Source organism: Balearica regulorum, chromosome 16 (assembly GCF_011004875.1).
Source record: "Balearica regulorum gibbericeps isolate bBalReg1 chromosome 16, bBalReg1.pri, whole genome shotgun sequence".
In the NCBI taxonomy this organism is placed as follows: Eukaryota; Metazoa; Chordata; class Aves; order Gruiformes; family Gruidae; genus Balearica; species Balearica regulorum.
This window is the reverse complement of record NC_046199.1, coordinates 8,365,315-8,389,306: the sequence shown is the minus strand read 5'-3', so window position 1 is coordinate 8,389,306 and position 23,992 is coordinate 8,365,315. Positions and strand designations below refer to the sequence as shown.

General features: G+C 62.0%; 1 protein-coding gene across 2 annotated transcripts; it reads right to left on the bottom strand.

Annotated features, from left to right (window-relative positions):
* Positions 1-1,616: 1,616 nt before the first annotated feature.
* On the bottom strand, positions 1,617-18,431 carry VSTM2L (V-set and transmembrane domain containing 2 like). Of its 2 annotated transcripts, none has more exons than XM_075768373.1 (4): positions 18,139-18,431; positions 7,651-7,820; positions 6,313-6,363; positions 1,617-3,048 (listed from the first exon to the last, which is right to left on the bottom strand). In XM_075768373.1, the coding sequence occupies exons 1-4, from the start codon at positions 18,245-18,247 to the stop codon at positions 2,737-2,739; spliced, it is 642 nt and encodes a 213-aa protein (XP_075624488.1). In that variant the 5' UTR covers positions 18,248-18,431; the 3' UTR covers positions 1,617-2,736. The 2 variants fall into 2 exon arrangements, with proteins under 2 accessions (XP_075624488.1, XP_075624489.1); XM_075768374.1 differs by lacking the exon at positions 18,139-18,431 and adding an exon at positions 13,445-13,535.
* Between the last annotated feature and the right edge of the window lie 5,561 nt (positions 18,432-23,992).

Below are 23,992 nucleotides of genomic sequence, written 5' to 3'. Positions count from 1 at the left end.
CGGGGTGCAGGAGGGGTGCCCAGCTCCAGCTCACTGAGCACCCTCACCGTTCCAGAGGGCAGCTGTCCCCTGCTCCGCAGAGCCAGAGGGGCTGCACGGGGACACGGCCCTTCCCAGGCGCAGTGAGCGAGGCCGCCAGTTGGCTCAGCCTGCTCTAACCCCACTCCAACCACCCTCCTCAGGCATGGGGAGCAGAGAAACCCACATCCTCCATGCACAAACCCCGCCATGAAAATGGGAGACCCCTGCACCAGGGCTTGGGGGCACAGCCCCACCTGCAGCCCTTGGGGTCAGGTGCTGCCACAGGGCTGCTGTGTCCTGCACGCAGATCCAGTGGGGTCCTCTCCTCTCATTCCTGCTCCCAAGATTTCATATAAACTCAGCGAAATTAATCTCTTCTAATAAAACCTGTTATTTTTAAAGCTTGCCTCTAGGTTTTGCAAATTACTACACCACACAGCAATTTGTTTACTCTCTATTTGAGGTGATTTGCAGCCTTTTACCCTCCCCAAAGCAGCTCCGGCTCTTCATTTTCCTCCTCTGCAGGTTGTTTTTTATTGTGCCGGTGGCCGATGCCTCCCACTCCCTCTCCTCCCCCCCAGCGATCCAGTTCCCTGACAAAGGGCACCCAAGTGCAGCAGGAGCCCCCACAGCTCTGCCAGGGAGAGCTATGGCACAGCGGCTGTTATTGCTTGTGGCGAAGCAGCATTGCCAACAACAGCCCCCTTGCCCCGCAGCTGCTTAATACTTTTCTCCTGACAAAGTACCCTGCGTGTTTACAGGCTCATGTGCTGTTTCCTCCCCTGAGACCACGTCTCTGCAAGTGAAACCCACAGCAGGCGGCAAAGGGGAGCACGGCTCTTGCCACAGCCTGCAGTCACCAGCCGTGCTGTGCCCTTCCTCTGCCACCAGTACTGGCTGACACCAGGCCAGCAGCTTTTGCTTTTGTTACTCTAACGCGTGACAAATTGCTTCATATCAGCAAAGTGAGAGGTGAGTGCTACAGAGCTCCAGGGATTAATAAGCTGCAAAGCAGCCAGGGGACTCCTGGCAGCTGGGGCTGAGCCAGGCACTGCTGATGCTGGGAGCTCCTCTCCCAAAGGTGGGGCAGAGCCCAGTCCCAGGGGACAGCCAGCACCCCTGCTTTGGGGACCCCAACCCTGGCCATGGAGAAGGTTTTTGCTCCAGGCACTCAGGCAGGGGTCAGGGCTGGCACCTAGCAGCACAAAGAGGGACCAGAGCCCCAGCAGCCCACCCAGCCTCCCCATTGCACCCAGCACCCCATGGTGCAGAGCGGTCCCCACTCACCTGGGGATATGCGGCCATCTCCCGCACCCACAGGACAGCACCACCCTGCTCCCAGGGAAGACAGGGCAAGGAGCTCCCCAGCTGCAGCTTTTAAATGCTCTGAGCCCTCAGCTGCAGGTGACGATGATGCCGATGCCGATGCCCATCCTCATCCTCGTCCCAATCCCCAGCCCCACCCCCACCCAGCCCCAGCCCAGTGCCCAGCAGCCCCCAGGGGCAGCCCCAGCTGTGACCCTTTTTAGCCAAGACAGTGCCCAAGTCCCATCCCTTCACCGTGCCAGGGACAGAGAGCGCAGACCCGCAGAGGCTTCGTTTAAAGAGCTTTATTAGCTGCAGCAGGTCTGGTGGTGGCAGGCGTGGTGGCGTGGGCAAGCGGCGGCTGGGGAGCAGCACCCGGACAGGGAGACTGGGGACCCCCCTCTCCCTCCCCACGGCTCCATCCCCAGCGGTGGTGTTTACCCACGGGGGGGGCACGGGGGACGGGCTCTGCCATTTGCACTGTAACACGAGAGCCCGTGAGCCGGACCCTGCCGTGGCGGTGCTGTGGCACAGGAGGAAGGGGAGCTTGGCCAGGAGCAGGGGGCCGAGAGCCACGCCGGCACGGGCAGTGGGATGGAACGAGGGCGGCCAGGGCTGACGGCCAAGCCCCCATTCCTCCGTGAAATGCAAAGGGCCGGGAGGAGCAATGGGTGAAAGCAGGCCAGCTCTGACAGCACGGCTCCCTGGGCGCAGGCTGCTCGGCTGGGCGATGCTGTGGCAGAGCCTGTAGTGCCACAGCTGTGCTGGGGAACATGCCGGGAGCGTGCCGGGAGCGTGCTGCTGCCGTCCTTCCTCCGCTGAGCTCAGGCCTCGACGTGCTGGGGCAGCTTTGGGGCAGGCAGGGGCAGGGAGAGGTGATATACACGGTCTGTAAGATGGATGCTGGAACTTATATACGTGCTGCGGGGCTGGAACAGAGCAACTAAACTGGGCGTCCTACAGGAACAGACGGTTGGTTCTGCAAAGCACAAGGGAGGGCAGGGAGGGTCCCGCAGGTGGGGGGGGTCTCTGCTGGGCACCCAAAGCTGGGGCACAACACAGCGCATGGCACCACGGGTGGCAGCAAGCAGGGAGGTGCCCACTCGCATGGGGCCGGCAGGGATGGGGACCACCACGCATGGGCATACGCCTCGGCCCCAGGCACGGTCCCAGCGATGCCCTCCCCCCCGGCACGGACACCGTCCCGCTCCTGCACCAAGCCCCTGCACCACCGCACCGCAGGGCTGGGGAAGAAACTGAGCCGGCAGCGGCTGCAGGAGAAGGGGTGGTGTGGGTCGGTGGGCAAGATGGGGAGCTCGGGCCAGTCTCTGGCGGGGGGTGCGGGACCCTCGCCGACTCTGCTGAGTCCGGGGCGGTGGGGGGCTCCGGCATCCCCCCGGTACCGCCCGCCTACAGCACGCAGGAGGCGTCCACCGAGCGCTTCTTCAGCTCCTTCCCGGCTTTGTGGTGGTGGTGGTGGTGGTGTGCGTGGGCTGAGCCTGGCATGGCGGGGTCCAGCAGCGGGGCGCCCCGCAGCTGGGTGTCCTGGGGGTGCCCCGCGCCCCCCACCGCCTCCACCCGCAGGTACGCCTTCACCTTGTGGTGCCGCGCCTTGCCGTCACTGGAGTCGATCACCCGGCACTCATATGTCCCCTCGTCCGCCGGCTTCACCCGCGACAGCCGCAGCTTGTGGGAGATGTTGCTGCCAACCACCTTCACCACCTGCGGCGGGGCACACGGGAGGTCAGGCGGCCCCCGGGACCCCCACGACCCTGGGTCCTCCCCAGCCCTGCAGAGCTGCCCCTGACCACGTGCCACCACGTCACGTCCCAGCCGGTCCCACCGGGGAGGATGTGGCGGAGCGCAAAGCCAGGCAATGAGTATGGGGACACCCCAGCCCGGGACCATGGGATGATGGAGTCCCCGGCATGCGCCCAGCCGCGCAGGGCTCGGAGATCGATGCAGAACCATGCCGGCTAATTAGCTTTTCTACCAAATTGATTCGCTCTCAGTATTTATCACCCAATGAAATTTAAGACTTACTCACTAGCCAGAGCTGCAGCTGCTGTTGGGCTGGGTCAATAAATCAGATTTATAACCCGCCCCGAGGCCCCTGGCTCTGTTCCCTATAATCACACTGGATGGCAAAGGCCATTTTTCTACTTGCCGCTGCATTTGTTAGCTGAACATTTTATGGTGTTTAGAAATGGGGCTGGGAGCCACAACCAAAGAGCCACAAACTCCCAGCCCAAAAGGCAAAGGAGGCAGCGCCGAAACACGGGCGGCAACGCAGGGATGGGGGTCCCGTCACCGGCCCTTCTGACGGGCTTAGCCGCCGCAGCGGCCAGTGCCTGCACACGCACGTACACGTGAGCACACGTGAGCACACGTGAGCAGCTCCGTTCGGCCACCCTGCACGCTGTGGGCTGCTGTGAGGTGGCCGGTGCCACGTGTCGTGGCTGGGGCCGCTCCAAAGGGCGGCTCTGGGGCTGCTCAGAGCCCACGTGCAGCCATCAGCACTGATCCTGCAGCGCCAGGAATGGGGGGCCAGGGGGCCCGGGACAAGGCAGGCTCCGAGCTGTGCCCAAGACGGGGCAGGGGGCAGGCAGGGGCTGTGCAGGGGGGGGCTGTGGGGTGGGAGGGAGACGAGCTGCCAGGCCCTGGTGTGAGCGTGCCTGGGTGCTGAGGCCGTCGCAGGAAAGGAGCTTCAAAAAAACCCCTTTGTGTCAGAAGAGCAAGAAGTCACCAAAATTAATGGCTGGGAAATTTAGAACTAATAAAAGAAAACCCCAATTTGCTGGCGCAGCCCAGCAGCCCCGCTGCCCAGCAGGTCACTGAGCCTCAGCCCGTGGCTCGGTTATGAGCGGGAGGGATAATTTTATGACTGGTCATAATGCTCACAGCTTCGCAGGCTCAGGCAGGGCAGCGACGGCCCGTGCTGCCCCGTGGGAACCGGAGGAGAGACCCCGGCACGGGCCAGAACAGACAGACAGCCACGGCGGTGCCCAGCCCCAGCTCCGCTCTGCAACGCGCTGCTGCTCGGCAGCAAAACAGCAGGGTTTTTTTATAAAAGAAGGGAAAAAAAATAAACCTCAAACCCATCATGTTTGCTACCTCACAACAAAGGGCAACAATGGTTTCCGTCTCCACATCCCTGCAAAGCGCGGTGGCTCCAGGCAATGCCGGTACCGGCACCTCCAGCACCGAGCGTGTTTTGGTGGGTAAAAAATGGCCAAGGGCACGCCTGGTGTGGTGGTTTCTGTGTGTGATTTACATCCTCTCACATTGTTTGACGCTGCCGTTTTTTCCCAGTCCATTGCCTCCGTGGCTGTAACGCACGTTTTATCAGAACCACTCATGCTGGTGTCTCACCCATGTTCATTTATCTCCTCCATTCCATAAACACTTAATGATCAAGGACATTTAAAATAACAACAACAACAACAACAAAAAGGTTTAAAACCGAAACCTCTCCCTGCTGGCTCGATCTGGAGGAGATGGCAGAAGTGCCACACCCCGAGCGTTTTGAAATAAATCCTGGTTACACACGCACACACATCGATTACATTCCAGCGTGCAATTAACTACCTAATTATGCTGAAAAATGCAACGGCCGAGCTGAGCGGGAGCGCCGGCCCCAGGACGGCTCCGCAGCCCCAGCACCCATCTGGGCCCCTCCTGCCGCCCCGGCCGGGCTCCGTGCAGCTGCACTGGCCGGGGGACCTGCTGTCCCTTGGTTCTAACACAGCACCAGCTCCTGGCTGTGCATCCCTGACCGGTGCAGGATGACCCCCCCATCCCTTGTTGCAAAGTGCCTGTGGCCCCCAATCAGCATCGGGCACCGGGACCCTGACATCCTCACCGGGGGAGCAAAGCCCTGCACCCTGGGAGCAGAGCTGGGGTGTCACGGGGTGGGGGGGACCAGCGGCGCTCCCGAGCCATGCAGGCAGTGTTTTGCAAAGCCTCCTGCTGTCTGCAGTGGGCAGGAGCATCGTCCCCAGGGGCTGGCAGCGCCCGCTCGTGGGGTGGCGAGCCGTGGCACCCCGGCAAGGGGTCCTGAAGGCACTTGTTGGGCTTCAGACGTGGATTGTGGGAACATGGTGGTGCCCATCACGGGAACAGTAGCAAATGGGGCTGAAACCTCGGGGAGCCACGACGTGAATAGAACACAGGGGATACGGTCCCGGTGGGGGATTCATTGATGGCAAGAGAATCTACACACGCTGGTCCCCACAGACGGGAGGTGAGAGGCGATGCCCTCCATCATGAAGCTCTTTGGCATTTCCCGGGGATGAGCGGTGGGCAGAGGGACTGATCCTGGGCGTGGGGGACCCTCAGCCCCGCGGATGTGTGTGGCCATGGCGAGCACCGTCCCCCCTCGCTCGCTCAGTGAGGGAAAAACAAAAGAGCCAGAAGAGGCTGCCGGGGCAGGGGTGATGGTGGGAAGCACTTTCCAGTATTGCTCCATTTCTGTGGCACCCCCAAACACAGAGCCCCCCGAGGTGGAGAGGGCCAGCAGGAGGGGGGAGGGGACACATGCCTGACAGCAGGAGGCCGAGAGCGTTTATTTTATTTAACTGATTAGTGTCTCCTCATTCTGTTCACGTGAGCCTAAATGGCTTTGGGATGCTAATCCGGTGAGTAAATTAGATTATTTTCTCAGCGTAAACGTGTCCCTCAGATGCCGACAGGAGCCAGATGGAGCTCACGGAGCAGGTTGGATCCAGGGTGGATCCAGGGTGGATCCAGCCCACTTGCCCTGGCATCACCACCCATGGCACGGCAGCACCCACGGGACCAGCACACCCCCCTCCCCGGCCTCCCAGGACACCTCAACCGGGGCACCCGGCCTTGCGCAGAGACACCAACCCCAGGACACTCTCCCACTCCTCCAGCTCGGTGCAGCGCAGAGTGCCAGCATCGCAGGGAAATGTTCTAGCCGAGCCCTCGACCACAGCCCCAGCAAGAACCATTAGCCAAACTCACGCTTATTTTTGTTGCGTCCTTCCCAGGCTCCTCCTGCGGCGATGTTTTCAGCTGTTGGGAAGAGCGGGATGGGGAGGGAGACCAGAGAGGAGAGAGAAACCGTCAGCTCGGCTGGGAGGAGGCAGGAGCCCACCAGACCCCTGCCCACCCCCTGGGAGCAACTCGGGCCGGCGTGGGCTGGCTGCCCTGAGCGGGACGGCTGCTCCGAGCGAGGAGGAGGAGGGGGCTGCCCAGCCCCAGCAAACCGGGGCACTCAGGGCAGATGGGAGCCGTACCGGCAGCACGGGGCAGCCGGGAAGGGGAGGGAACAGCAGCACTGCGGCAGCCGGGAGGGACGGGGTGCTCACCCGTGGGTCCCTGCCACAGCTCGGCTCCATCAGCGGGTGCTCCCCAACGGAGACCTGCTCACCGAGCATCGCCACTGCGGCAGTGACTGCTATGCCTGGCCTCTTCGCAGCCAGCACCTGCCCCGATTACCATAAATATTCCCGAACTAGCCAGAGGGCCGAGCAGCACCCTGGGTCCCCTCTGGCAGCTGCTGGCAGCACTGGGGCCCAGGCACCCAGGGTCCCCACCGTGCCACACAGCCCACTCCCTTGTCCACTCCCCACACCGGGCACCCCCGCTACCCCTCACCCGATGGCCCCTCACCCCCGCAGCCCCCACGACCCCCCGGCAGTGATCCCGAGCGGCAGCACTTCCCCAGTGCTTTTTTCAATTTATGGTAATACCAATAGCAGCTCTGCCAAAGACACAATAATAAAGGCTCATTAAAATACCTAAAGCTGCCTTCCCATTATTTGGCCCTTATCTCTGTGTGAACAGAAAGAGAAATAAAGAGACAGCTGTTTGCTGAGACCGATACACACGGAAATGGGGAAAACAAGGGAGGGCCGGGGGAGCAGAGGATGCAGGGATGGATGCAAGGGGACAGCGAGTTCATGATGAGGTGGGAGAAGGCACAAGCACAAAGACAAAGCCTCCGCCTGGGATCAGTCCCAGGGGACGGGCCACGTGGCCCCTCGGCTAATTGGGAAGGGTGGCCAGGACAGCCCAGCCTCACCGGCCACACGCCCCGGAGCATCCTTGGTGCAGCTGTGCACCCCAGGCGGTGGTCCTGCGCCATGCGACCCCCCCAGGCTCCTCTCTGCCCGTGAGCACGGAGCAGAGGGGGGTGAGACCCTGCTGTTTGCAGGTTGGGTCAGTGCTGGGGACGCTGTGGTGGGATGGGGTCCCCCTGAGCCCCAACAGCTGCTGAAAGTGAACCCCCAAGGTGAGCGTGGGGGAGGGATCTGCCTCCTGATGCTGCTGCCGGAGAGGGAGGACAGGGGGCATTACCTGGTTGGAAGCCCATGTCTGTTTGTCCGTCCAGTCCTTGTGATTGCGGACATACCACCACTGTATCTCAAGGGAGTAGGAGGGGGAGCCGCTGCCTCGGAAGGAGCACGCCATCTCCACGTCCTCGCCCGCCTGGGCCGTCATGTCGTGGGGAGTCTCGGTGAAAAGGGCTGCAGGAGACAGAGCGAGGGCTGCTGGCGCCTGCAGGAACATGCCACCACCCCGGCGAGGGTCGATGCCATCGGCCATGCAAGCAGGGTCACCAGGAGCACCCGGACCCTTCCCCAGCCAAACAGACTCGCACCCTCAGCGGAAGGGACAGGTCCCTGCCAGGCAGGTGGACCCTCCTGTCCCCAGCTGCCCCTTCCCCACCCCAGCCCGGCACTTTGCAAAGAGCAGCGGGAGAAGAGGGAGGGAGCAGGAGCCTCTGGAACCCCACTCCCACGCTGCCCCCCGGGACCCCCAGCCCTAGAGCAGGAACAGGACCCCCTGTGCATCCGAGATGGAATAAATAAATAAAGCATGATCGCATCTCCGCTTAGATCAGCACATAAATGAAAAACAAATCCTTGTTTAATGCGGCCCCCAAACAGTCTCCCACATGCCATATGGTTTGCTTTCCTCGCTCAAAACAAATATTGTTCGGAGATGTAATTAGAATTCTTTTCATCTCCTCTGGAGAGATTATTGTTCCTCTGTAAAGACAGCCCCAGCGTGCAGGTCACCAGCAAATGTTATTGTCACAATCTGCGGTGGCTTCTCCCCAGCATGGCACAGCATGGGGACGGGGGGCTGAGCCCCCCCATGCCGGTATGGCCGAGCCAGAGGCTGCCAGCCTCCCTGCACTCCCCTGCCGCTGCTTTGGCCATGGAGGTGGGCAGGGGCTGCGGGCAGGGGCTGCAGGCAGGGGCTGCGGGCAGGGACAGGGGCAGGGGCTGCGGGGGCCACCTGCCCTGTCACTACCGCCCAAGGGGCATCACTTTGGGGCCGGCGGCAGCACCGGGATGAACCTGGTCCAGCTGGAATCTGCTCCAGCGTGGGGCCAGCCAGCCCTGCCTGTCCCTGCCTGTCCCTGCCTGTCCCTGCCGCAGCGCCTGGTGCCCAGCCCGGGCTGGTCACAGAGGCCAGATCAATGTCCCGCTGTACCTGTGCCGGGTGCCCTGTGCCCTCCCGTCTTTGCCGGCCACGTCGTGCTGCCGGTGCTGCCAGCTCACAGCTGCCATGGGGGTCCCTCCGGTGCCGCCGGAGCCCCCTGGGACACGCATCCTGTCGGGAGCAGCATGCAGCTCCCCAGGAATCCTTGCTGAGCACTGATCCCCTCTGAAAATGAATTATTACCAGCCCAGACGGAAAAGTTAATACCTTTAATATCAAACTGTCTCTCCAGACGCATGGAAATCCCATATACTTATCACTTTCCTTTAATCCATCTTAGCAGGGGAACTGAGGGAAATACCCAGCATAAGGGGTTTAACAAGGCCGGGTCTCCCGATGGGGTTCCCGGCACAGCTCCTGCACCCCCGTTCGCCCGGGATCCCGGTGCTGTCAGCCACACGGGCTCCTGGCCGCAGAGCAGAGGGAATCCCAGGAACGGTTCTGGTGGCTGAAGGTTGAGGTAAGAGCGGGAGGGTCTGGCACTGCCCAGCGCGGGCTGCTCCTCGGCACGTGGCAAAGGGCTCATCCGGGGCCATTACGTCCAGCCGTTAACCGACACGCACCCACCCATTCCCCCGCCGTGGCCTGGCATGGGGCTTTTGCTCCACAGGATTCCTGATGGCAGGAGCAATGGCCGAAGCCAGAGGGTCCTGGCAGAGCCCACGCCACCCCCCGGGACCCCGTGGTCCTGGCCAGGCATGCAGAGCAGGGGTGGGGGCAACGGCCTGAGGGCTCCAGCCGTGTCCAAATTACTCCAAACACAATTAAAATCCGCTCCCACAGACGGGAATTTGGCAGATGAGCGGAGAAAAGGCTTGATTGAATCAAGCACCTTCTTTCTTTCAGATTTTAATTGAGAAGCATATGTATTAATTAACCCCAGGGCTCATCTGCCTCAAAGTGCATCCAAAGGAGGGCAGGTCCCTCTGGGGACCCGCCAGCCCCGCAGCAGCCCCTGCCCCGGGGGTCCCCTCGCACCACATCCCTGGGGATCACAGACCCCACTGCTGTCTCCAGGGCCCTGACCCCCTCCCCATGCCCGGCCCTTCCCCACTTCCCCCGTGCAGCAGTTGTGAGTGACAAGCTGGAAACACCTAAGAGACAGCCCATAACCCATCCCGTGAAAGAGGGATGGACGGACGGACAATAAGGTCTGACAGCATGAGGGAAGGTGAGGACCGTCCCTCCCTCCCTGCACATCCCGGCCCTTCATCTCCCTCCTCTGCTTCACTGCCCTCCCCCTCCATCCCAGCTTCCCACCCCACGGTCCCTCTGTGGGGAGGGGGCTCTGGGACCCCAGTGCCAAGGGACACCCACACAGCTCATGTCCACGGGGCACCGGGCTGTGCCGGGTCCCCCAGCACCAGCAGTCACCCCAGCATGTCACCCCGGGACAGCGCGGAGAAGGGGCAGCCCGTGGCCAGCGCAGTCCCCAGCGCAGTCCCCAGCGTCGCAGCAGGACAGTCCCGCGTGGCACCGCGAGAGCAGGACGTGGTGGATGGCCCGGGAGAGGTGCCAGGAGAGCGGGCTCAGGCCAGGACAGCTCGTCCCTTGGCTCCTGGGGGATTTCCATTTCCCGACTACGAATGAATCATTTGATGTATTACAGGGAAAAGCAATAAAGGCTCCTAATAACTGCAGGTAACCACGTCCTGGGCAGAGCACCTGGAGCCTGGGAGGCGAGATAGGGACGGATGCGTCTGCGAAGGAGAAAGCGTCACGGCAGAGCGGATGTGAGATGAGAGACGGATGGGTAGAGAAACTCCAGGTGACAGGTCAGTGAGAGAAGGGAGATACCCAGGGGACTGTTCATTTCTCCTGCCCCCACCGAAAAATAAGCAGAGTCTGACAGAGGGGGATGCAGCTCCTGGGGGGCAACGAAGCCCTTTCACCTCGAGGGTCACCTGGGAGAGCCACGGCTGAGCCATGGAGAAAGGAGTGCCTTGGTGAGGCAAGGAGGAGGCAGAGGCATCTATCTCAGGGCTTGGTGTTTGCAGGAACAAGTGACCGGTGTCATCAGTCACCCCTTTGCTGGGGGCAGACATCTCTTGGTCTGTCTGGTCTGCGCTCACCTGCACAGCCTTTGCACAGGACTGGGCGGGTGGTCGGCACCCGCTGGGCCGTGGAGTGGAGCCAGACCCCACCGGGGGAGCGAAGAGCTCGGATGTTTGCAGAGCGGCTGAACTACAGCACGAGCATTTAACGGTGCTTTTGCAGTGGTACCAGCTCAGCCGCGGCTCAGCCCCGCACAGGCTGCAGCCAGAGCCCCGGCACAGCCACGTCTGCCGGGCACCGTCCCTCCCGTGCACCAGTCCATGACTGGGCACCCGAGCGGCAGACGGCCCGACCCCCCCACCCAGAGCCAGCAGCAGACGCCGAAGCAAAAGGTAGGAGCGCCAGACCCGTGGCTGCTGGCAAAGGTAAAATAAAGAATTGCTTTAACGAGGGCTGTTACAGCCCTGCCCTCTGCTCGGGCCATGAACTGGCAGCTGGCACCAGCACTTCAGAACTGCCTCGGGAAGTGATGGGCAGTTTGGGGACCCTCCGGAGGTCCGTTGGAAGGGGGCCATGACAGTGGTGGTGGGGCAGAAGGGCAGTGTGTGTCCACAGAGCCCCCTCAGATCCCAGCCTGGTGTGCCCATGGGACCACCGGGAGGGGCCACCTTTGGGGAGGGACAGAGGGGCTGGTCCCGTCCCTCCAGCAGCACCATGTGCCCTCCCCGATGGATGCCGTGGACCCCGGCCACCCAGGCACCTTCTGCAGGGACCCGGGCAGAGGAGATCCAGGGGCTCCCCCCGGCAGCCCCCAGCCACGAGCAGCCCCGCGGCTGGGCACGGACCTGTCACCGGGGCAGCTGAGCTGCCCAGACCCCGCTCCCATCGGCACCGCCAGCCGGGACAGGGGACAGCCGAGCTGCCAGAGCTGCCCAGCACCCCATCCCCCTGCCCACCCCATCCCCCTGCCCACCCCCCCATCGCCCAGCACCATCCCTCTCCCCACTGCTGACATTGGTGCTGCATCCTCCCAGTACAAGGGAGGGGGCCGGTGACGGGCTCGCTGCTCTGCGTGCTTTATGGCCTGCTACCTGTCATAAACTGAGAAAATCAGGATCAATAAATCTTCCAGGAAACAAAAATCAGGGGAAATAAAATGAACTCAATGGGGAAACACAGATAAACGGAATTGAAAACGCCTGCTGGGACAGCTTGGTGCTCTCATAAACCAGAGATATACAGGCTGCCACGCTCCCCCCCCACAGCGGGCAGGATTCATCACCGCGGCCCCCGCTCGGCACGGGCAGGAGGGCTGCCAGCAGCCAGCGGGCAAGGCCAGGCTGTGCATTCCCCGGGCGCCTGGAAATGACCCACCGGAGCCCTGTCCCATCCCCCCAGCACCCCCCACCCCAATCCCTGCCCTGTGGAGCACGTGAGGCCACGCAGCCCCCCGGAACCTGGCCAGGACCTTGCCTGCTGCTGCCCTGGGGCAGGTGGGTGCAGGACGGTGCTGCCGGAGCAGCCTCTGCCGGCCCTCGTCCCTCCCTCCGGCTGCTGCTGTTATGCCGTGGGCTGCGATCGAGTGTGGCTTATTCTTCCCTTCACAAAGCTCCCAGTCATAATTCATGGTTTATTATGGTTCGGTGAGTCAAGACACTCAGAGGACTAATTGCCGGCTCAGCCTCGCGTTCCTGTCATCTGCTCCCTCAGCAGCCCCCTGCCCCCGCCCCGGCAGCAGGAGTGTGCCAAGAGACACGGTGTGAAGGGAACCGGCTCCGGACGTGGCCACCACGGCCTTGGGTCTGTGCTGGGGTGAAGGGTGCCCTGGACCCCAGCCCAGGGCACGCCCCCAGCAGCTCTGATGGACTCTGGCCCCAAGCGGCGTCAGCAGCCACGTCCCACCAACAGCTCGGCGCCCCAGGCCACATCCAGATGAGCTGGTCCCCACCAGCACCCTGACCTGCCAAAGGTACGGCTCTCACACCCGCTCCCTGCCACCAGCAGCTCCCAGATGCCACCAGGACCCCGCCCCATCACCACGGGGCAAAAGAGGCAGGACAAAGCAGCCGGCACTGCCAGCAGAGCCGAGCTGCTCCCTCCCTGCCGGCTGCCAAGCGTGTGCGTGGAGATCCCCTGGAGAGGACCCTGCAGAGCTGCTGAGACAGCCGTCCCCCTCCCCGTCCTCCCTGTCCCTGCCGTCCCCACACCCCGCAGCGCCAGGGCTGTCGGCAGCGCTCAGCCCTCCCCAGGGACGGCTGCCGAGGGCCTGCTCCTGCCCGCTGGCGAGTCCATGCAAACCATGCCCTGTGTCCCCGGCACGGGGCTGGCTCCCCTACGCACTGGGTTTGTGCCGCCCCGCATGCCTGCACCGCTGCAGGAAAAGCAAAGGTGTCTGACAGCAACCGCAGCCGAAGGTGCCTTCCCCTCCCCAGGTACCTGCGTCCCCGTTCCCCCCCCCCCCCCCCGGCTGATGGAGAGGGACACTCTCGGCTGCAGAGACACCAACGTTTCCCCCCCCGGCGGCAAAGGTACCTGCGGCGCATCCCGGCACATGCACGAGGCTGTAACGCAAGGAGAGATGGACCCTCCTCGGCACCATGGGGCCCCTCCACCCCTCAGCACGGGCTGCCCGTGCAGGAGTCACCTGGGAGATCAGAAGGCACAGGAAGCATCCCCCTGGATGGATCTGGGAACAGAAGCCCCAGTACGCCTCCAGCGCGCTGGCTGTGCCGGGCCCACGCTGTCCCGGCAGTGGGGACACGAGGGCTGCTGGTGTGTGCTATGCAGGTTGGGCTAAAACCTCCCCCCCTCTTCCCATCTGCCTATTAACATCTGTGGATAAATCTCCTCCTGACAAGCATGCAAGCAGGGATGCTGGCCCCGGGTCACCAAAAACACATCACGGCCACAAACCGGTACATAAACACAGCAGCACGACAGCCGGCGTCACCGGCCGGAGCAGGGCAGGCAGCTCCGACTCCAGCAGCTGCGCTGGGGCAAAGGGCTTCAGCAGCGAGTGACCGGCGGGGAAGACGAGGGCCAGGGCTGGAGCCCAGGACGGATCCAGCCGCAGACCCACTCCGGCAGCCTCTGGCTGTGCTGGCAGATGCCGGCCCGGTGAGCACCCGGCCAGCGTCGAGCTGCTCACAGCCTGGCCCCGGCGCTACAGGAGCGCTGCTCTCCGCCGGTGATCCTGCAATTGCCCTTTCCAAGGGAAGCGTCAGGCTGGAGCGCTGTGAATGCTGGCTGGGGACGGGAGGGCTCCCGCCGGCACGCTGGGGATGGGAGCGCCATTTCTCTGTCCCTATTTACTGTCATATTAGCAGCAGAATTAGCTCAAATTTGCAGCATAAATTAAAAACAAAAAAAAATCCAGCTAATTCAGTGATTGTGATCAGGCCAGAGCTCACCTTGCCAGGAAGCCGGAATTAACCTTGAAACCTGCAAGTATTTCTAACAGTGAACCATTACGGCTGGGCTGCCCCCCCCGCCCCCAGCTCCTGCCCCCCCCAGCAGCCTCCCCGCTGCCCAGGTTTTACCGCCACGGCAAAAGAGACGCCAGCGGTGAGAACCCTCCCCCAGACCAGCCCTGGCTGTGAGGAGCTTTCCCCAGGCAAGGGGACTCGCTGCTCCCAGGGAGTCGTGGTTCTCAGACAATTCCTTCCCAAGGGGAACGAGGAGGAGCAGTTATTTGACAGTATAAGTAGCAAAAACCTAAAATGGCCTGTTACAACGGCTCCCAGCGGGACCCCTGGCAGCACTGTGCAGCCATCCCTCAGCTGCCACTCAGCTTTGGTGCTGGTCCCTGCCGGGGGATGATTCCCAGCAGGCAGGGCACCTGGCAGCGGGCAGGAACCGGGATGGGGCCGACAGGAGCTCCACTCCGCTGGAGACCAGCTCTCCCAGTCTCGCACCCAGCACCCAAAACACAAACGATCAGCACCAGCAACCGCTGTGGAGAAAGCTGCCCATGCCACACACGGTGCCGGCGCCCGTCCCGCAGAGCCGGCAGCGCCTGGTGCTCACGGGCACAGCACCCTCCTGCCTGGCTCTGCCCGCCCCGCTCGCTGGAGGGCTCGCCCTGGACCAGCCCCATGCAGAGCACGCACTGCGAGGCACCAACGCGTCCGGCACGGCCGAGCCCAGCTGACGGCCCCGATGTCCAGCCGCACACCCCTCGCAGCAGGAGCCGTGGGGAGGGGGCAGCCAGGCAGGAGGTAAACCTGCAGCCAGGGGAAATGGCCAAGGAGAAGAGGAGCAGGGACAAAGGCAAAGCCATTGGCAGATGGGGTCAGGACGGGCTGTCTGTCCTGAGGGGCACGAGTCCTTCTTGCACCACGAACCAAAATCCCAGAGCACCCGCGATGGGGAGAGCACCTGATCAGGATCCCACCTGGGCGCCCACCCAGCCCTGGCCCCTGGAGCAGCACCCACTGAAGGGGGGGGAGCGAAGCAGAGCTGCCAGCTCCCCGGCTCCGGCCAGGTCCCCGCTCCCTGCCCCGGCACTGCCACGCTGCCCACGGCTCCCAGACCACGCGCAGCCGCACCGGCTCTTCGTTTGATTTGCTGCCTCGCTCACAGGGAACGTTATGATTAAAATTAGCTGTCACTGTCCTAACGTAATAATTCCCAGTGTCTGGCCCATCGTCTGTCAGCTTCTTCAAGGGAGAAGAAAGCACAGACATTTGATGAGGAGAGGTGTCAGAAGTAATTGTGTTGAATGACTGCACGAACAGCAGCAGGAAAAACACATCAGGTGGAGAATTCCCATCAGGAAGCATGAAAAAATCCGGCAGAATGCAAAGTGTTTATGAAAGTAATTGATAGAATAATCATCAGGGTGTGCAAGAAAAGAGAAGGGCAGCACCCCGGGGAGCTGGGGCACTGCTCCCTCCAGCCTTCAGCCCTTCAACAGCAGCTTTATTGACGGTGAGACACTAACGCTTGCAAACGATGCAAGGAAGGAGCCAGGCGGCTTCTCCTCGGGAATGCAAGCTGCTCACCGAATGGCTCTCCCTGCCCTGCTCCCGGAGCCGGCAGGCTGGGAAGGCGACTGGAGCTTCCCAGCTAGTGCCGGTTTGAAAGCCGATGGCACCAGCCCAGCGTGCACAGGCTGTCTGCAATGGGGGGCATGAATAATTGAAGGCGCCAGCCCGAGGAGAGAAGAAGAGAGGAGAGGAGGGGAGAGGCAGCACTGTGGGTAGGGGAGGGGTGGTGGGGAGGGATCCTGCGGCTCAGGCACTCTCCTGGGGGCAGTGGGGCAGACGGAGCCGATCCTCGCTCCATCCTCGTTGGAGACAGAGCCTTTGCTAGGGGGGCAGGGGAAGGACTTTCTTTGACGGAGACTTTTTTTCCTCCCTGAGCAGCCCTGGCTGCCATGTGAGTGGAGGCACATTGCTCATGCCTGCAGGGGGGCAGAGTGGGGGAGCCGAGGGGTGTTCATGGCCACCCGCTGATGCCTGCGGAGCGTGCCCTGCTCCCATTCAACTGTATCCGCTGCGGACAAGTTAAAGATAACAGTGAACGCACTCTCGGGCTGTGCCAGACCCTCTCAGCACAGCAGAGGCTCCTCCAGGCCGCCTGCACCGGGCAGAGATGGCAGTGAGCTCCGGACACTGCCGGCTCCAGGCAGAGTCTGGCAGGACCTGCCTGTCCCCGCTGGCCACAGCTGAATCCATCCCCTCGGCCCCAGCCCCTCTCCCGCTCTGCGCCCCCAACCCGCCAGGCTCTCGCGGTGCGGAGGGAACGCTATACCAGCGAGTAATGAAATGATCAATCTCCGATCTGCTAAAGAGCAATTTATACAGGTTTTCAGCACACACAGCTTTTATCAAATTGGTATTCACCTACTGAACACAAATGGCTTATTATACATGACCCACTTATTCACTGCTTTTCAGTATCGTTAATAAAGGTTTCTGTTGTGATTAAGTGAGTTGCTGCAGAACTGCTCGTAGTAGCGAGCTGTAATGTGGCTCCGAAGTGCACTCACCCTCCCAGAATATTTCTTCTCCTTCGCTCCCTGCTCCCTCACAGCGACCATTTCACTATTTATTTGCCTATTGCTGAATTTCTGAGGGGAGCAGCAGCAACTAATGGAGCCTCTTCACCCACATCTCCTTCCGGCACGCCAGGTTGGCAGGTCCGGAAACCCTCCTGCCTTTACCCCCCCAACACAAAGGCAGATCATCCCTTCCCCGTGCAGGCAGGTACCTGCCGGCCCACGCGCTGCATCGCTGCGGGACGCCGCACACCTCCATAGCACGGCCCCGAGGCTTCAACTGCCTGTAGGCTCCTCGGGGCAGAGACCAGCTCCCTTCCACATGCCGGGAGCTCTGGCACCATGTGAGGGGGATGGCTGCAACCCAGGCACCGGGCACCCAGCACACACCCTACGTTCACTCATCAGGCTCAGATTTAAACCCGCCCGTGTCACCCCACAGAGAGTAAGGAGGTTCTCGGTGCTGTCCTCCAAGGGGGCTCTCATCTCCCATCACCTGCTCGGCACGGACAGGAACTGCCCCCCACACTAGGACAGACCTTATTCGCAGGGGTTTGCAGGAAGAGGTTCCCCTTTACCCGGCCCCTGCCTGGACCCCGGCTGCACCACCAACCCATCGAACCATCGCACACCAGAGCTGGCAGAGGAGCCACGGCAGGCGGGGAACGGGAGACGGGAGAGGAGCCCCGCTGCGCTCGCTGGGAGAGTCGCTCCTGCTGCGAGTGGTGTGTGGCAGCGCACAGCGGTGCACGACAGCGTGCACAGGGATGCACACTTACACGGGGATGGATGGTGGTGTTCGCAGGGATACACGCTTGCACGGTGGTGTGGATGGTGGTGTGCGCGGCGGTGCACGCTTGCACGAGGATGTCCACCGTGCAAAGCCCCTCGGGCTCGGCAGCCCAGCGGCGGAGGCAGAGGCCGCCCCCCGGGCCCCTGGGACGGGAGCGGCGGAGCCCAGCCCCGGCTCGGCCGGGCCGCTCCCGATACCGGCTCCCGGAGCCGCCGGCGCGACGGACAGCGAGGCGGTGCTGCCCGCGGCGACGGAGCCGAGCGCCGCCGCCGGCACCGGGACCCTCCCGCCACCCGTCCCGCCGCCCGGGCAGGGGCCGCCCCGACCCGCCGCCAGCCCCGCCCGGCCGAGACTGCCGGGGACCGGCACCCCGCGGGGGGGGAACCGGCAGCGCCGTGAACCGGCACCGCGGGGGACCGAACCCCGGGAGCGCTCCGAACGCAGCCGGCCTCCCCACCTCCGCCGCGCCGGGGGCAGCCGCCGCCGGAGCCCCGGATCCCGCGCCGCCGCCCCGGCCGCCGCCCGCCCCGCTGCCCGCGCTCACCGCTGCCCGCCGCCGGGGCGTCCCACGGGGGGTGCCGGGAGGCGGCGCCGAGCTGCAGGTAGAGCCCCAGGTAGTGGAAAATCCCCAGGGCCAGGGCCAGGGCGCCCATCTTGCCGCGGGCGCGTCTGTCCCGGGGGCGGCGGCGCCGCCGGGCCGAGCCCTGTCCCCGGGGCTGCGCCGCGGTCCCGGCGCCGCCGCGCTGCGGAGCTCTTCCCTCGCGCGGAGGGCGCCGCGCGCCGAGGCGGTGCCGCGGCTCGCCCGGAGCCTCCCCCGCCCGGCGGAGGGATCCCGGCCCCGCGCACACCCCCAAAGTTTTTCCCACGGTTCATTCTTAAACTGCGCGGGGCGGGGCCGGGCCCGCCGCGCCCACGCGAGACCCCACGCACCGCCCTGCCGGGACCCCCCCGCACCGCCGCGCCCACGGGGCCCACGCGGGGAAGGGTGTCTCCGCCGGGATCCCGGCCCGCTCCGGTCCCCGCGACACCCGGGCGCCTCCGGTCCCGGCGGAGGCGGCTTCAGCACCCGGGACAGCGCCCGCCGCCCGGCCCGGCCCCCTGCGGAGAGCGATGCCGGGGGAGCGGGGACGGTGCCGGGGTGCGGTGCCCGCCCCCTCCCGTTTCACTCCCCGAGCAGTGCGGGAAGCGAGGCCGGTGGATGCACCTCGTCCCTCCCCCCGAGGGCAAATAAACGATTGATGGAGAAAGATGATGGGAGCGGCGCTCGGGCTCTTGCACCCTGAGCCCGCTCTCCGGCTCTGCCTGGGGCTCCTGCTGCAGCGCGGGGAGGGGGGAACAGAGGAGTGAAATGGCGTGTCTGGGGGTGCTTTGTTCCTTTTTTCTTTTTAAGCATTAAGGGAAGAGCAAGAGCGCAATCGTGGCCCCAGACCATGCATGATTCGTCTCAAAATGAAAAACCTGGAGCCTGGGCACGTGTGGGCTCAAACCCGCCCTGGAGGCTCGGCCGGAGCGTTGCTGGTCACAGCAGAGCCAGGCAGAGAGCTCCCAGACCAACCCTCCCAGCAGCAAAAAAGGCTGTTCCCTACAACCACCCTGCCAGGCTGGGAACAGCAAACCTGCTCCTGCCACAAAAAGCATTTAATATAAGGGGCAATATCCTGATCTCCCTTCAGCTGTACAACTCTAGAAACCAAACCCACCGACAGCACTGGCGTTTCCCCAAACCTGCACTGTGCAGCAGATCAGAACCACGGCACCATGACCTATACAATTTATACACCTATTTTGAAAAGTCTAAAAATGTAAAGAGGAGCCCCAAGGCAGTATATCTCCACCCTGAACACCAAGCTTCATCACTGAAGGGAAGGCACAGATGCAGCCTTCACTCTCATGATATTATCTGTGCGGTACATAGCAATCTGAAGGATATTTGCTCTCTAGATAAACAGTAAAAATCAGATTATTTCAGGTGTTTTCTGCCATGATATGACAGATGCTTGCTACAAAGAGATTCTTTAAATTGGACTTGAAAATACAAACTATTTCTTCGCCCTTCCCTCAGCAGGGTTCCTCCAGCAGAAAGAGCAGGAGTATTTTTCCCATTACTGCCCTGCGAAGCAGGGTCCCTGGGCTCAGCCGGGAAGAGCCCTGCACACGACTGCAGCAGCTGCGCTGCCTCATACCTGCGTTACAAATCAATAGTTTTAAAAAAGTTCTACCTGCTGCAGTGTTTTCCACATGTCAGAATAAAGCCCACATCAGAGCAGAGCAGAGAGCATTGATCTCTGCCCAAGTTCATTACTCCCTCTAGAGTTAAAAGCTGGGGGAAGGAGGGAGCAGCAGTAATGGGCGAGTCAGGCGCCCGCAGCCCTGGCTGGCTGGGTGCAGAAGGTCCCGCGCTTTGGGATAGTGGAAGAGCAGCAGCAGCAAAGGGCTCTGGGCTTCCCGAAGGAAAGCTCCCTGGAGCCAGTGGCAGCCACGCAGTGCTGGGGAGGAGCAGGAGGAGGATGCTGGAAGAGCTCAGGAGTCACCGGCCACCTGGGCCGGCACAGCTCCTCCCTGTGCCCAGGAGAAACAGCCCCGTGCCCAGCCATTGCAGTAGGGCCCAGGGACAGACTCTGCTCTCAGCAGAGACCCTTTCCTTGGGCCACACCGGGCTCCAGCTGCCCCCCACAAGGATGGTGGACCACGGCCCCCCGGCCAGGAGCCAGCAAGCAACTGTGGCTGGGGAGCAGCTCTGGGCTGGATCCTGAGCAAAGCGGGAGCCCAGAGCCACGCATGGAGGCCAAACACCCGGCACTAAGATATGGAGTTCACACACAGGGTCAAGTGCAACAGGAAAAAGCAGCGAAGGCCAAGCACAAGCAAGCCCCGTGGTTTGGGCAGTCCGATCTCATGGCTGCTGTGTGGCCCCAGGTCCCTCCTCTGCCACCGGTCTGCGAGGGGACCTGAAGGAACCCACACTGAAACGGTATTTACAGACTGTGCCCTTAGACCTGACACCCCCACTTTGCGAAGGACCCACCCACGGGTGCAGCCAGAGATGTCACCCGGCAGGCACTGTGCGTCCCGAGCAAGGGGTCCCCGTCCCAGACCCAGCTCCTGCACCCCCGGCACGAGGGGCGGCACGGCCCCACCAGCCAGCTGGGACAGCGGGTGCTGAGGTTGTGTGACTGCACCTCAACGGCTGTAACCTGCCAGGATCTTCCAGTGTACCATCAGAGATATTTAAATCATGCCACGAGGAAGCAAAGAGAGCATAAATTCCTCTGGGAGCTGGGAACACCTCCAGATGCAGAGCCTGAATTAAGTCCCATTTCCAGCTGATTTTCTGCCGCCACAGCAGGATGACAAACGGACATCGAGTCTGTGCAGGGGCCCAGTAGACAGGGAAGGGGAAGAGCCAAGCATCCGTGCATCTCGGGCGCACTTGGAAGGTTTCATTTTCCTCCTCAATTTTAATTCATCAGCGAAAAGGCCGAGAGCAGATGCTGTCTGCTCTTGCAGCCACGCAGCCCTGATGAACCCCTGTGTGTCTGACAGGGATAGGAGGGAAGGTCGCTCGCACACAGAAGTGAGAGCAGAGCCAGCAGCTCCCGGACCAGAGAGACGCCGGCGCTTGCTGCGTAACGAGGTCCCTTATCTGCACGCTCGCCATCGCTCTGAAATAGCTGGCGCCTCCCTTGCAGGGCTCTTGTTCCAGCTGAATGTGCCCAGGGACTCGCTCTCAAGGATGAAACGTTTCTTATCTCCGTTAGCGCCAGGTTTTCTGCCTACCGTTTAATTTCGCACATGCCGTCGGCTCTGCTCAGGGTGGGCATCCACACGATGGGGGAATCCAGTGGCCGTTTCCACGCAGCGACACCACAAAGACCCCGGCGGCATTGCATCCGCCGCGATCCCCCTTGTGTGCCCGTGAAGTTTGTGTGCACGTTTTCCCTGGGATGCCCACCTGTTGGGTGGCAAAGGCGAGCTTGCAGAGCTGGGGGTTGCAGTGAAGCTCTAAAGAGCTGGATGAGAGGTTGGAAGGAATTGGGGGGGGCAGCCACATCAGCTGCACCTCCTGAGGAATGGCCCTGACCGGGTCCCCAGGAGGATCCCCACCGGAGGATCCACCCGCTGCGGCCGGGGTGCAGGGACTGTCCCCCGGTGTCGCCCTGCCCCAGCACAGCACTCCCCAAGGACACCCAGAACCAAACCGAGACAGGGTCAGTCCTTCCTGCTGGCAACCAAGCGCCGCTCGTGTTCGTGCTGACGCAATCCAAACCCCGTGTTTTCTTTCAATAGCAGAGCTACCCAGCAACTGCATCTTCAGCTTACGGCATCCAGGGAAGGAAAAAAAACAACAAAAAACCCAACAAAATCCCAAACAAAAAAAGCCCACAGCTACTGAAGTGCTGAGGGTGTTATTTTGAAATTCAGGTTTTTAAGGGTTTGTGCGGGGGCACCCTGAGGCTCAGCACCCCGCACTCTGGGGCGCGGTGTTTGCTCTCCAGTCCCCGCTGCCCGCCTGTCCTGCCGGCGGCCGCTCTCGCCCCCAGCGCTCCCCCAAGGGCGGCCGGTCCTGCATTCCCACGAGCTGCGGGGCCGGGCACGGAGCTCTCCCGAGGTCCCCAAGCCAATGCTCAAATCCATGGCTGCCTGGGAGAGTGGATTGGGTTGTTCATCTCTCTGACGGGCAGAATAAACACCCTCCACATTGATACGAGCTCATTTCTGATACTTGTTTAGAGACTTGACAATCCCTGTATAAAAGGATTTCCTTCCACAGCTGAAGTTTGACATTCCTGCATTATTAGATTATTTGCAAAGGTCTGTGTGCGCTGCAGGAAAACAACACTACTGACATCCAACACTACAACCTTCTCCACAAATCATCTCGGGCACAATAAGCCACGGAGACAGCACCCATTTAAAAAACCCCGCTGTAGAGAAGCAGCCAGGGGAGGCGGCGAGGTGGGAGCTCAGGTGAGCGAACACAACCCGACTGTGCCATAGCAACTAAAAAATAATCACTAAAAAAAATAAATCAAGCAGGGAGGCAGGCTCGGGAGAGGGTTTCAGGGAGAGGGAACCCAGCCCCAGAAATAACCAGCCGCTGGGTTCAGATTCCAGCACTGCCGCGGGCTCCTCGTGCCACTACCGGCACAGCCCTTCCCAGCGGCACGACCCAGCTGGGAGAGCACCAGGGACCCACAGAATCCCTGGGCCACAGAAATGCGGCCGCTCCGTCCTCCTGCCCGGCTCGGGGGGTGGCCGCAGCCCCGACCCCCCGCCCTGGGAAAGCCCCGGGGGTCCCGGCGTGGGGGAAGGCGGTGGGATCCTCCACCCAGAGCATAAGGGCTTCGGGAGTCACAGGTCTCTGCCCAGAGCAGCCCCCGCACAGGGCAAGGTTATCCAAAGCATAAAATTCAGAAGGAAAATTACTTGAAAAAAAATTATTTCTTCAGAGAACAATTCATGCCCGTTTCCAGACCATTAACTCCTTCCTCCTCTGCAGAGCCCACCATCAGGTTCCCGAGGGAGAAGCGCTGTCACAGGTGTCAATCACTTCAGCAACAGTTCCCTCTTTCTAAACCATTGTTTCAAGGACCAAAAAATCAAATGTAAAAAACCCACAAAACACCCACAAAAAACCAAAATCCCAAACAAACCACCCCTTCCCCCTTCAGATTATTTACTGCCATATGAGAAAAGTCCTCTCTGAAACCCAAGTCTTAAAAGAAAAAAAAAAAAAATCAATAGTTTAAGTGACTTATTTGTGCCGCTGAAGGTTTGTTTCCCAGTTTTGACAGTGTCTCTTTGTATTTAGTGGAGTCTGGGTCTCTCTACCGGGATGTCAAGAGATATTCCTCAGCCACGATTTACACTCATTTCTCCCCGTTTAGAGAGGCTCAGCTGGGAGCAGAGCTGAAGATGGATTCAGACACACGGCAAGGACGGTGCCGGTCTCCTGCGGCCGCGGGGAAGTGCTGCCAGCTCCTGCCGCTCCTGGCGGGAGGAAACCAGTGCTCCTGCAGCTGAGATCCGACGCCTTCCCCGGAGCCGGCAAGCTGCCTGCAGCGGGGCTCCCACGCCATTACCGACGGCAGGGCTGGTGTTACCATCCCTCTGCCTCCTCCTTCCTGCACCGGCTTCCCCAGGACTCATCCCAGCACCAGCAGAGCCCAGACTGTCCTGGAGAAGACCTGGCCCAGGCAAACCCCACTGGGGAGAGAGCCCACACGGGCGCAGAGGAAGCCGACAGCCCCGTAAACCGGGGACAGCATTTTTCCCATCCTGTGCTGCTCTCTAAATCCTCCGCTGGTGCTCAGCAGCCTTGTGCACCCCATACCTGGCCTGGATCAGTGCCCTTGCAGAGCTCAGATGCCCAGGTGATGGGCTCACATCCCCTCCGC